The 13,718-nt window shown below is 58.6% G+C and overlaps 1 protein-coding gene across 3 annotated transcripts in view; it reads right to left on the bottom strand.

The window, feature by feature from the left end:
* The window catches only part of PEPD (peptidase D), a 101,406-nt gene that overhangs the window by 11,305 nt on the left and 76,383 nt on the right, over positions 1 to 13,718 (bottom strand). For all 3 annotated transcript variants that reach the window (XM_040976478.1, XM_040976479.1, XM_040976482.1), the window contains 2 exons: positions 7,952 to 8,020; positions 6,653 to 6,730 (listed from right to left, as the gene is read on the bottom strand). In XM_040976478.1, coding sequence (XP_040832412.1) covers positions 6,653 to 6,730; positions 7,952 to 8,020 — 147 coding nt within the window. The remainder of the gene's footprint in view (positions 1 to 6,652; positions 6,731 to 7,951; positions 8,021 to 13,718) is intronic.

Genomic DNA, 13,718 nt, shown 5'->3' with positions numbered 1-13,718 from the left:
CCCAGGTCTGAGATCCCCAGGACCAGGTAACGGCAGAGCCAGCAGGGCCTTAGGTAACAGGGCTGCCCTCCTCCTCTGGGCCTGGCTATGAGCCCAGCTTTGCTAAGGGTCTGGCTCCGTGCTGGGCTTCCTGGGCAGGGGGTGGCGGGGGAAGGGGCATGTGCAGTTGCATGGGTCCTGCCAAAGCTGGGCCCAGGGGCACAGCCGCGGCTCCCTTTACAAGGGCCTCTCACCCCAATCCAACTTGCGCGCTAACCGCAGCCGCTGAACATTCCAGAAGCTGTTTGTGTGCTGGCTGGGGTGTGTGTGTGTGTGGGGGGGTGGTTGGCAGGGGGAAGGAGACCTAATCCAAAGGACAGAGCAGGGCGTGGGACCCTGGCCATGTGTTGGGACTAGCAGTCCAGCCACGTGGTCTGCCGGGCAGCACTGGCAGATGCAGGGTACCTGATGCTTCGTTAGGAATCCTAAGTCCCTGGCTGCGTACTTCTGCCAGCCAGACACCATAAACAATGTCAACAGTGCACCTGATGACACCTCAAGTGACTCCCCCCCCCCCAGCAGGGGGAGGAGTGCCCATCAGCCAGGCAGCCAGTCGGAGGCTGGGGTGGGGCAGGGAAGGGGTGGTGCAGCCCAGCCCCACTGTGTGCAGACAATGACACAGGGCGGTCCTGCGCACGGCCCCACCCGGCGTCAGCTCCCCGGGAGGCCCTGACTGCAGGGCTGGGTGTTGAGGCCAGCAGCTGCTGTGGTTGGCCAGGAGGGTGGGGCAGCTCTGAGCTTGACACCCACAGGGAAATGGGGGCGCTGAGTGCTGCGAGCAGCAAAGCCCAGAGTCTGGGGAGCAGTAACTCCCTCAGAGCCCTGCAGCTCCCCTGCTCTGACTCTGCCTTCAGGGTCTCAGTATTCCTCATCTCTAAAATGGGGATGGGCAATGCAGTCAGCTTCAGTGGCTGTAGCTCTCGGAGGACCTGACTCCAGTTCTTGGCCACTGGGCTCCAGCCTCCCCCAAATGTAGGCCCTGTGAGGCAGCAGTGACGGTTCAAAAAGTAATGGGCTGGCCTTGTGTCCCCCTCCCCCACGGGAGACCCAGCTGGGGTTCCGGGCTCCTGCCTCTGGCTTCTCTCTGCTCAGCCTTGGCTGCCGCAGGCCAAAAGGATGGGTACTCCATCTCTCAGACGTGGTGAGAAAAACAGAGCATGACAAACACAGCGGGGGCCTTAACGCACCAGGTCCCCATGGGGCCGACCCGAGTGGAGCCAGGGTGGGGGGGTAGGGACCCCAGATCTACCCTGGGAAAGCATATTCTTTTGGGCTCCCTAGAGCTGATGCAGGAAAATGATTTGTGGTTTGCTGGTTGAAGACATCCAAGAATGGCTCGGGCAGATGGGACAGGGCCAGGAGTGGCATAGTGGACGGGAGAGCGGAGAGAGACACAGATTCCTGGGGAGCCCCCGCCCTCTGTCCCCCCAGCCCTGGCAGAAAGCTGCTATGCATGATACTGATCTAAAAGAAAAAGAAACTAAACTGCATGAAAAAACTAGGAAACTCTCAGACACAGCAAACAGCAGGATCACCTACAACAGGGTAGGGCAGCAGCTGCCTGCATTTCTGCAGCGAGCCTGGCCTTATCTTCCCAATTCGAGAAGCCTTCAACTGTATTTCTTCATGTCTTATGATCAGCCGCTTTGCGGGGAAGGAAGTGTACACCCAGCCGGCCAGCTCCACGCTGCCCAGCCAGGCCCAGGCACGGGGCTGAGGTCTATTTTCGTGTATTTTCGTGTTCTCAGTTCCCTATCTTTTTCTGTCTTTTTTTTTCCTCCTCCCCCTCCCTCGAGCTTCTACATGCCCAAGTGCTGCAGATTGAAGCCACTCCGGAATCCAGGGAGCGGAGCCATGGCTCGTATAAATCAACCGTGGCCCCTCCTTGCCGCCGCTCCGTGCAGGCTCACGGTGGACAATTTGCTCATACTTGGCTCCCCGACTCCTGGCTGCCTGGGGACACCCACCGGGGACACTACCATCTTTGGCCCAGTGGCTCTGTGTGATAATCAAAGACATCTGGGGACACAGGACACATCTCCAAGCAATACGCTGGCGTTGCCGTGGTAGAGGGGGGAGGCCTCCTGCTGCCTGCTTCCTGGGCGGCTCCAAGGCCTGGGCTACCTGCCACCATGGGACCCCCCCTTACACAGGCTCCCTGTGGGGCATGCTCCAGGGCACATGCTGCAGTGTCTACCAGGGGGCCACTCTGTCCTCTGATTGTGACCTGTGTCTGGGTGGTGGCATGGCCCCTTGTTTCTCCCAACACCCGTGGTTGGGACTCTGCAGACCCCAACGTGCGACTGCCCCAGTCTGTGTCCCAGGCCAAGCCAACCAGGCCACGCCAGGGGATTTCTGAGCAGTGGGAACTCTCGCTTCCCTCCAGACCTCAGCATGAGTTACAGAGGAAGGCGCCCCGGCTCGCTTTTCCTCTCAGTGGCTGCAGCGGGCAGCCCCTGCACACTGCCAGGCCCAGCTCCTGGCCGGGTCTTCCTGAAGTACCAGTCTGCAGGTGTGGTGGGCAGGGGGCAAAAGCCATGACTCGTGGGGCCCTCTCCCAACATGTTCTTGGGCACTTCTGCCCACCTTGACCCTGCCAAAAGACAGTGGCTTCTGGGGGCCTGGCAGCCAGGGGTTGCCCAAGTGAATGGTCCACACTGGCAACAGTATTGGGTCTCCAGGCACCACAGTAGCCAGCCATCCTTGCTGCACATGATGACTAGGCAGCCATGTGGGGCTGGAGCCCTCCCACTCACCTGCTGACACTTCACAGGGGATGGGGAACCGACAGGGGGGCCAAGACCCCCAGAAGTCACAAGGCCCCTTGCCTTGGGTTGGTAGTGGGACCTGCTGCATGTATAGCAATGATGGCCAAGGCCAAGGTGAAGGGCAGCTCCCTGGGAAGTGGGCAGGGGAGGGGAGAGAGCAGAGTCATGCACACAGCACATGCCTCGTTCTGCCACTCTGGCCACCGGGGTCTCATGAGGCCTGTGCATTCGGCTGCCTGGGCTGTGACGTCAGCTGAGTGGGTGCAACTGCAGGCCTCCACAGACACACAGAAGCACATGGCAAGGGTGTCTGGCCAGAGTAACGGTGTGTCCACACGTTTAAGGACCAGCTGAAGGCCATGCCCAGCTGGTGGGGATGGGCTGCAAGAACTGGGCATGTTCTCAGAAGGGAGCTGCCTGGGGGCCATCAGGAGGGTTTAGAGAGGCTGCAAGGTCAAGGTCAGGAGGTTCTGGGCGGGGTGCGGGCCCTGGGGGAACATATGTGCTCCACCGCATCCCCAGGCATCGGGCTACAGTGGGGAAGTGGGGCTGGGAGGTTCTTGCACTCCTTGCAGCTGGGGAAGGGACTTGGGGCCCAGAGCCACACCCTAATGGGGCCCACTGTGCAGACTCAAGACAATCTGTGACCTGAATCATCCCATCCCTGCTTGAGGGGCCAGTGATGCCAAGGGGGCCCTGAAACCCTGGGTGGTGGGCACCCTAGCCTATAGGGTGAGGGACTGCAGTAGAAACACCTGTGGCAAGGGGAGGCCCATAGGTCGGGGCTGTGGCTCAGGCAGTGGGAGCAAGGACACGTGGCAGCCATAGTCCAGGGCATCTCTAAGCCCCTCTTTGGGTGGAACTGGTAGCCAGGGTGGGGGGCTAGTCAGACTGGGACAGGGAAGACAGACAGGGGCAAGCTGCTGAGTTGGCACTGGGACAGGCCTCCCTCCTCCTTAGCTGAGCCAGCCCTAGGCTCCCATGCACAGGAGTCTTAGTGCAAGACCACCACCCAGCAGGGGTGAGGCTGGGCCCACACGTCCTGAGACAACACTGCCCTCTTCTGGCAAGTGCTGGAAGGCGCGCCAATCATGCTTTCCACAGAGCTGTGTTAACACACCAGTGCAGCATCTTTGGATTTTGCCCCAGAAGGTACTCAAAGGGGCCAGTGTGTGACCCTCTTGTTAGCTAATTTGTCAGGAGAGGAAGGATATCTCGGCTGCTTTCCAAATCAGAGCCCACAGTGGGCATATGCTGGGCTCCTCCCCAACCCGGTGCCCCACTCAGGGCCCCAGCCATGTTCTTGCCTTCAATGGGTTCTGGTAACTCCATACAGAGCTCAGGTGGGGCAGAGTTCGACCAGGGAAGAGTGGCAAGTCCCATCCACAGCTGTGCCCACAACTGGGGCTAGAATCAGTGAGGGTCCTTTTGGGCTGCCCAATTAGAAAGGGTACCCAGTGACCTGGATAAGGGTTGGCCAACTGTGCCCACTTCTGCAGCCCTGTTTCAGGGGGCGTGCCTTGGGGACCAGTGGAGTGGCACAGCGGGTTAAGTCACCACCACCATCTTGGACATTCCATATGAGTACCAGTTCAAGTCCAGGCTTTTCCAGTTCTGATGCAGCTCCCTGTGCTTTGGAAAGCAGCAGAAGATGGCCCAAGTGCTTGGACCCCTGGCACCCTGGCAGGAGACCTGGCTCAGGCTCGTGACTTCAGCTGGCCCACCCTCAGCTGTTGTGGCCATTTGGGGGAGTGAACCAATGATGCAGTTTCTCTCTTTCTGCCTTCACCTTGTTTTCTTTATCTGACTTTCAAATAAATAAATCTTATAAAAATTTATTTTAGAGGTGAGCTTGTTGGTTTTAGAAAGAAAAACGAAGGTAGCTACTGGCTGCTCCCAGAACAGCAAGCTGCCAAGGGTAGGATTCACAGGGCACCCCAAGGCCAGTGGCAAAGGGTTCAGGTAGCTACAGGAAGCCTCTTGGCAACCAACATCAAGTCTCAGGGAGTCCCACTACATCACAGCCTGGTCCCCCTCACTCCAGAATCCCTAAGCGCAGGACCCCTACAGGGCTGGCAGGGCAGGGTGGAGCTAGAGACACGGGTGCCTGATGTTGAGTCTTGACTCTTGACCCTGTCCTGGAGCAGCAACCCTCCCAGGCCCCGGTCAAGGGCAAGTCCTTCGTGGCACCTGTGCCCCGTGGGATGACGGCGGGGCTGCACACAGAGAACAGAAAGGATGTGTGTCGATGCCCCCTGCAGCCTGCGTGCTCTCACTCCGTGCTCCACGCTCCGCGCTTCTGACCCCACCTCTCCCCAGGGCTGTCCAGCTCAACCAGGACAAGAGAGGCCAGGGCTTGATCTGGGGACCCGCTGAGCTCCCTGAGGGTGCGTGGCCTGGAGTTGGGGACATCCGTCCTGAGGAGTGAGAAGAGATGGGTGCAACAGGCATCCCCTTCTGGCCCCACATGGAATAGCTCTGGGGAGTCTTGTCCAGTGCTCCCAGTGCGTCAGCTACTTGGGGAGGCCCTCAGCTTCGGGGGAGCCCTGTTGTTTGCCCCTGTTTTGGCTTCACACCTTCTGGTGGAGTGGCGTGGCTTTTATGTGGAGGATAACAGAGTGATTTATTATTTACCGAACGCAGTGGGTGCGCGGCAGATCAATTTCAATAAAACAATGGATTATAAATGCCGCCGGCAATCTGGCAGTAGCAGTAATCAACAAAACATGTTGTTCTAAATGCCGCATAATAAATTGACTGTAATAAACTCATAATTATTCTACTGGCTACGTTTCAAAGTTGGCACTAGGAGAACAACATCACCCATCTGCACTTGGCATTCCTGTCCGTGGGCTTCCTTGGAGCTTCCCATCTCTGCAGCTGCGACGGAGGACACAGGTGCCACTTGCAGCCCAGTAAGGCTGGGGGCCTGGGCACAGTGCACGGATCTCCAGCTGGGCCCTGGGAGAAGCAGCCACAGCTGCTCCGTTCCCAGCAGACTCATGGGCATACAGGCTTGGGTTTGGGACCCTCCCCCAGGCCAGAGCTGCCCCAGGACCCTGGGAACTGCTGGTGTTGCTGGAGCTTTCTGCTTTCTGCCTGGGACTGGGATCCCAGAATCTGCCCCACCCCACCCCGACCAAACTGGGCTGGGCTCCAGGGTCAAAGGGCATCAGGAAAGACTCCAGGGGGTCCCTGCAGATACCAGCTGCACAGCTCACTCGCAGTTGCAGCGGTGGAGCTCATACCCGCTTTTGGCCATCGGCAGCTGAGTCCAGTCTGAAGCGGCCAGTGCCGTCCCCTCCCAGATCGCACTGGCTTCCCATGTGGCAGGGGTCCAGGAACAGGACCACAACTGCTCCCAGAAGGGTAGAGGATGTGGGAACACCTATGGTGGCCTCACCCCTGTCCCTGGGGGTGGAGCTGAGGCAGCTTTGCCCCTGGTCCTGTCCTGGGCTTTGCTACCGCAAATGGAGGGCCCCACCATCCCAAGGGCCATCCAGGCCCCAAGCTCTGAGGGCGGAGGAGGCCGGATGGGCTGGACGGCAGGTGTGGGTGGTGTGCCTCAGGCCCTCTTTGGAGCCCATGCCAGCACCCTCAGGGAGCTACAGGGGCCCCTTCCCTTAGTGCCTCCGGGAAGGTTGCCAGCTCTCGTCTTTCAGAGGACACTGTGCAGGATGGCACCCCAGCAGAGGGTCTGAGCTAAGCGCAGGTCTGGGGATCTTGCTGTGGCTGGCCCTCCTAGGACCAGGAGGCTCCTGGTTGATCTTGACACCGAGTCCGACCTTGGCCCAGCAGCTCCCGCATAAGGGCAGGTAGCAGGGCTCCAGGCCGGCCTTACTCACCACATGTCTCCATCCTGGATTGTGCGGTCATTGGGGGCTCCAGCGTGTCCATAGTGCAGCACGGCAGAGTTCTCCCCGCTGCAAAGAGCAAGAAGGGGAGTCGGGCAGCCAGCCTTGCCTGGCAGGCATGGGGCTGGCACCATGTCCCCCGCCTGGAAGCAGGGCCATCTCCTGGCAGAGGCCTGCAGTGGGGGTGGGAACAGGGTCACCTGCCCCCTCCGCTAGGGCCACATGGCTGGCACTGGTGAGAGTGGCACTGCCTATGATCTTCCCAGTTGTGCGTGCCACCTGGGCACCTGCCACGTGGGCTCAGGCTGTGGGCAGGGCCCAGAAAGGACCAGAAGTGCAGCAGGGAGCAGCTGTGGGCCAGAAGAAGGGACCCAAGGGAGCTGCTCAATGGGAAGGGCCTCCCAGGGGGTCCAGGCCACCGCTGGAGGGCCAGGAAGGCAGCGCTGAGAGAGAGAGAGAGTGAATGAACTCTGTGTATGAGTGATGCCTTTAAGAGGGGGAAAAAAAAAACCCAACCAAACTTTTAAGTCTGTCCGCAGAAAAGGGAAAAAAAAAATCCCACCTGGGTGTAATATTTATGGCCATGTTCGGGAGTCTCAGGAATCATAAAAGTAGAAATAATGATTTTTCTCTCTACCCACCAGAGAAGAACATTTCCAAGGACCGCGATGCTCACATGTATTATTCATGTGGAGGCAGCGTGCGCTAGCAGAGCCGTCTAGCTCTGTCCTGGCCGGCCTAGGGCCCAGGCAGTACATGGGGGGAGCCCAGAGATGAAGGGGTCCGCCTGCAGCAGGAAGTGCCCTGCCATGGACACCGGCAGTGACACACATGGCCCTGTGGCTGGGTGCACCCCACAGCCCACATCAGTGTGGAAGCTTCTGCCATGTGTGTCCTCCGAGAATTCCTAGCCACACTCAGCTCACCTGCAGCAGCCCCCTCCCCAGCCACAGTGGGTCATCTGCAGATCTCCTGCACAGCCCAGCTCCACACGCACTCATGCACACACATGCCCACCCACACAGACCCACGGACCACTGGCCCCATCCCCAGCACCCACACAGCCCTCTCCATGTCCTTCCCTGAAGACACAGCTTAGGCCTCATGCACTGTGTGTGTGTCTTTGTAGAGGGCGAGACAGGCCTGGAGCCAGAGCCTTGGTGGTGCTGGTGATAGGGGGGCAGCGTGACATGGGAGCTTGGGCTGCTGGGCACCATTGTGGACATGTCCTGGCTGGGGAGGAAGGTGGAGCCTCCTGTACCGGCCTGAGGACGGCCAGGATGCACTTACCTGCCACAGATGCAGGTGTAGGAGCTGTGACGCATGCCACCTCGGGAATAGCAGTAGTGCTCGAAGAGGCTGCAGAGAAAGTATTGGTCAGGGGACAGAGTCACTGCAGGGAGCGGAGGCCCACCCACCTAGCCCTGACCACTCTGTGCAAACTCTCAGTCTAAGGCCCAAGCTGCCCTGGAGTCCAGGCCGGCCACAGGACTGCAGAGCACCTGCTGATGGAGGCAGGAGGGGAGGAGGCCCCCTACTTCGCATGATGCCTGCAGGAGCCCCAGCCTGGGAGTCTCTCCATGACTCTGTGTCCAGGGGTATTGTCCACCCTTCCAGGAGGGGCTGGCCGCACAGCCACAGGGTCTCTCTGGCCCCAGCACTGTCCTGTGAGGGCCCCAGGGAAGGGACAGTGAGAATGCTGGGTGTACAGGGGCAAGGGGTGGGCCACTACAGATGCAGGGTCCCTTGGCAGAGCGGGATAGTCTCCACTGGGACAAGCAGCAAACTGTGTAGGTCCTCTGACACACTCCCACCCTGAGCAGTGTGACTAGCAGCCCTGCCTGGAGGGGAAGGACAGAGGCGGAGCTCATGGACTGAGGCCAGAGAGGCCTCCAGGAGAGCAGACTTCTGCAGAAGCCTGCCAGCCCTGCCCTTGACTCAGCCACTGCAAGGACTGGCAGTGGGAACAGGTGCCCTGGCTGTTCCCAGGGGCAGCAATAGGTCAACCTGGAGCAGATCCTGGAGATGGACGTGTGGACACTGCATTGAGTCGGATCTTGTCTTCACCCTGCTCCCCTTCCATATGCCCCAGGACTTCAGAGTCCTCTTCCTCCCATCTGCCTTGAGCCTCTGGGCTGCCCCAGTACCACCTGGTCTTTCAGGCATAGCAAGCACCTGGCATCAGCAGAAACCAGCAGTAGAAGGGGCACTGTGGGGAGCTGGCCCCACTTCCTTTGCAAAGTCTGAGCTGTAGCTGCCTGACCTTTGGGCGTGGAGAAATGGTGAGAGGCAGGCTGAGGAGGCCCCCACCCTGCCCACCTGGCACAGGTGCAGCCGGGGTATAGGCCTTTTGGCAGAGAATGCAGCATAAAGGAGCTTAAACACAAATGCCACAGGATTGTCCCAACTGGGGCATTAAGTGACTGTGATGCATGGGTGGCTCTGCAGATCTCTGGGGGAGAAGGGGCGAGGGCTTTGGGAACCTCACCAAGGAGAGAGGATGGGACAGGCCCCTCCTCAGCTATTCCCAAGCTCAGCATCCAGGAGCTGGAGTCAGTTTCTGCATCAGTCCCAAGAGGTAGAGAAAGCAATCCTTTTAAGCAAAAGGCACAGCTTAGGGGAGACGCTCAGGAAGGGAAGGTGGCCCCAGTTTTCACCCAGCCCACGCTGGCTGCTTTGGCTCCCACCCTGGACAGTCGTGGGCATGCAAGACAGGAACTGGAAAGAGGAGGAGAAACGCCAGAAGCAGAAACACAATCTCCAACGGTCCTTGCCCTGAATGTCAGCGCCTGTCTGTGGCTGGTCCCTGGGGACATGGTGGCAACAGCACCTGGACACAACAGGCCCTCACTTTTCTGTAGACTTCGTGCCTGGTCTGTGACTGCACAAAAAATGTGTACGTTATGGGGGCGAGGTGGTGATTCTGGGAGTCTGACATGTGTCTGATCCTGAAGGGTTAGAGGATTCAGCTGTGGGTGTCCCCACCTGGGGCCACATGTCTGAGCTGCAGGCCACGCACAGTTGGCTCTGAGCTTAGCAGGTGCGGCTAGGGAGAGCGGAGACAGGGTAGGCCCAGCTGGCCTTTCCACTGATGGTTCAAACACCACATGATCATGGCAGGACAATGCACACAGATGCCTCTGTATGGAAGACACAGCAACTGAGGGGCGAGCCAAGTATCCAGCCAATTGTGGCTGCAGGCCAACAGTCAGCACCTTGTGAGCCATAAGGCTGAGCGGTCAGCCGGAAGCCATCTCGCCTCTGACACTCACGGGGCGTGCACAGCACATGGGAAGCAGAGCTGAACACAGATGGGGAGTAAGGGGTCAGAAAGGACAAGGGGCCACGTGGTCTTAGGGACCTGGAAGTGAGATCCCATCCCCACGTAAACCAGGAACCCGGGAGGCAAGGCACCTGCAGTGAGAGGGTGGACTTGGGTGGCGGGTAACAGAGCAGGCAGGCAGGAGGGAAGCATACACAGGCTCCAGGTGAAGGCCAAGTATAGTCCCTTGGCGTCCATAGCACACAGGTCTGTCCATCACATCTCGGGTTCAAATGCGCACGACCTGTGTGAACGGCAACCCTCAGGCCAGGAAGAGAACAAAACATTTGTCCATAGATGTGACGATGCCTGCAGCTCTCGGCAGGAGCCAACAAAAAGCCAAGCTGGGCAGCCACACCCTTAGCTAGGGCAGGCCCTGCTGGCATTGTCTGCCAGCTCCCGTGGACCACTGGCTTAGGTCTTGTCATTTTGGGCTGTGAGCTCATCTTGGAGGGCTGGGGTAGGGGGACATGTGGCACGCGCGCGCGCGTGTGTGTGTACGTGTACACTCCCTGTCCTGTAGTTCTCTCTGACCCCACCTGTCTAGCCTTGTGGGACTCCACTTGATACAGACTCTAAAGCCAAATCTCTGCTCGCTGACCAGTTCCCTAGCCTCCCTGGGCCTTGTCTGCCCTACCTGTCAAGTGGGGATTTTAAGGGTTTCTCTGCCCTGGGACTGCTGTGCCAGTGAAATGTGTGCAGCTCACACAGCAGTGCCTGGCACCCAGGGACACCGTGGTCAGTGGGTACTTGCCACAGACGTCATCATTAGAGGTCCCGTAGGGAACCACAGGATGGGGACCTCAGGCAGGGCAGGAAGTCGAGGGCTTTGGGCTACTCCTTTAAAACCAAAGAGGACACAGAGCTCCCGGGCCCATTCCAGCAGCCAGGGTGCCCCGTGGGAGTCCACACCCTCCCTTACCCACACAGGCTGGCGTGCAAGCAGCATTTCCAGGTGGTTTGTGGGGAGGGTGCACACGCAGGGCCCCCACTCCAGCTCCCGGGACACACATACTTCCTGTTTGTACATCCCCCACCATCCCTCCATGTGGCTGCTCTGCCCTCTTAGAAGCCAGTCCTGGGGTCTCACCTGCTCAGGGGTGTACTGGGGGTAGAAACAGAAGAAGGGACAGGGGTGATGGCACCATGGCATAGCGGGTAAAGCCGCTACCTGTGGTGCCAGTATAGGTGCAGATTTGGGTCTTGGCTGCTCCACTTTCCATCCAGATCCTTGCTGATGTCCTTGGAAAAGCAGTAGAGGCTGGCTCAGGTGCTTGGGCCCTTGTGCCCCCATGGAGGCCTGGAAGAAGCTTCTGGCTCCAGGCTTCATACCCACCTAGCTCCAGCAGCTTTGGCCATTTGGGGAGTGAACCAACAGATGGAAGATCTCTCTCTCTCTATATATATATATATGTATATCCCTCTTTCTGTATGTGAACTCTGACTTTTAAATAAATAAATCTCATTGGAAAGTCAGATATACAGAGAGGAGGAGGAGAGACAAAGAGGAAGATCTTCCATCTGATGATTCACTCCCCAAGCGGCCCCAACGGCTGGAGCTGAGCCAATCTGAAGCCAGAAGCCTCTTCCAGGTCTCCCATGTGGGTGCAGGGTCCCAAAGCCTTGGGCCATCCTCAACTGCTTTCCCAAGCCACAAGCAGGGAACTGGATGGGAAGCGGATGGGATTAAAACCAGCGCCCATATGGGATCCCGGTGGGTTCAACTCTAGGACATTAGTCGCTAGGCCATCGCACTGGGCCTTCCATCCACTCTTGTAGTAGCTGCCCAGGTGAATCCAGCAAACTGTGTAGGGGTCTGGCCAACTCCCAGAGGGAGCCAACTCCTACTGGCCCATGCTGTGGTGCTCACCTGTGCCCTGGGTGCCCCCTGCCTCCAGAGATCAGGGTGAAGACAGCCCCAGACAAAGCTGGCCAAACCACCACCGAGGACAATGGGGCAGGAGCAGTCCCACAGTGGTCACCTACACTGAATGGCTCGAACTAAAGAGACATGTGCTGGGTAGGACTGGTGTGAGGGGGCAGGCTGCTCAGCGGCATGGCACAGCCTGCCAGGTGCAGCAGCCCCGAGGACACAGGCGCTTGGCCGCAGCCGCAGGGGAGGCATCCCGGCCTGCAGCGTTCATGGCTTCCTCCCTCCCTCCTTCCACCATTCTCATCCTTGTTCCTGACCCTCACCCCAAGACTGCTTCAACAGGGGCAGTGAGACTTCTCAGCAGCCCCTCCCGAAGGCCAGGCCAGGCCACTGCAGCCCACTGCCTTTATGTGGCCAGCCCCTCCTGAGGCCCCTGGCCTGCCACCTGTACATAACAGTGCTGCAAGAGACCAGCAGCTTTCTGTCCTGCTTCAGAGGCAAGCAAGTGAATGGCAGCTCAGAGCAGAAGTGTGATATTCGGGGAAGCGGGGAGACCTGTGGCGATGGTGGGGGCATGGTGGGGGGGTCCATGAGGGGTTCTTGATTGCCAGCTTAGGATCTGGAATTGGACACCACCTGAGCCTTAGCTCTGAGAGTCCCAGGAGGCTGGAAGTATACCTGCTTGGGAGTTGCTGCGGGAACCAAGGAGGCTCATGTAGGCGAAGGCTGAGCTGCTTAGGGGTCGCTGTGGGAACCAAGGAGGCCCAGGCAGGGAGAGGCTGCGAGCTACATCAATACTGGGGACGAACAAGGCCAAGGTTAAACCCTCCCCAACCCAGGAGGCCCAGCTGAGCTGAGAGAAGCCAGCAAAAAATTAACAATTCCACCCAGGCCAGGAGAAGGTGGCCGGCTGGTGGAAAGCAGGAACAGGGGGTCTGGACCTGGAGACCCCAGAAGCGGAGGCCCTAGCCACTGTGGACAAGGGCAGCAGCAAAGACTGCTGCGTGCATGGCGGGGAGGTGGGGAGGCAGGGAGCCGGAGGGAAGTGGCTCACCCTCTCTCTCCCCCTAAGAGCGCCCTTATCAAGGTATGAGATAATTAGCATTTTAATTGGATAATTGGGAATTCTAAATTGCCTATCTTGTATTAAGCATAACTGAGGACATAACATGACATTCAATTAACAAATCTCCCCCTTTATTCTTGCCATGCCTGATTAAGTTGAATTTCTGAGCTCCTGGGTTCTGGGGACCGGAACAAATGGACCTCCGCCCTAGCCACTGACGCCCCGCAGTGCTGGCCGCCACACGTGTGCAGAGAACTCCGCCACCCTGGCAAGTCCTTAGAAGTGACCCAGAGGACAAAAATAAAAAGCCCTTAACTTGCTGCCCAGGGAAAGTCTCCCCCTAGGAGGTGCTGGCCAGTCTTCAGGGCTTGTTTTACTGTGCAAATGTAGGTGTTTCTTTTTCTTTACACAACAATTTGCTGTCCATTTTTCTTACAGAGCCACGTTTCTGTTGCAATCTGCTGCCCAGGCAAGAAAGGCCCCAGGAAAAAAACACACACACACACACACACACACACACACACACACACACACACACACACACACACACACACACACACACACCAGCCTCCTTCATCCCCTCTGCCTCCTGCTGGGGAGCACCTCGATCCCAGGGCATAGTTACTGCGAATAGCACGTGGCGCTGCTGTGTGGCGCCCACGTCTTCACTGAGCAAACAGCCGGGAGCAGAAATACCATGGCATGGGATTGTGTACGGCTTCGGCTTTAGCAGCCAGAGTCCAGGAGCCAGGAGTTTTCCCCAGGAGACAGATCCATGCTCTCACTGCGTGGTAAC

The sequence above is a fragment of the Ochotona curzoniae genome, unplaced genomic scaffold (genome assembly GCF_017591425.1).
Source record: "Ochotona curzoniae isolate NIBS_2020 unplaced genomic scaffold, NIBS_Ocur_1.0 contig_2699, whole genome shotgun sequence".
NCBI lineage: Eukaryota > Metazoa > Chordata > Mammalia > Lagomorpha > Ochotonidae > Ochotona > Ochotona curzoniae.
The sequence above is the reverse complement of the archived record's forward strand: the minus strand, read 5'-3'. Positions and strand labels throughout refer to the sequence as shown.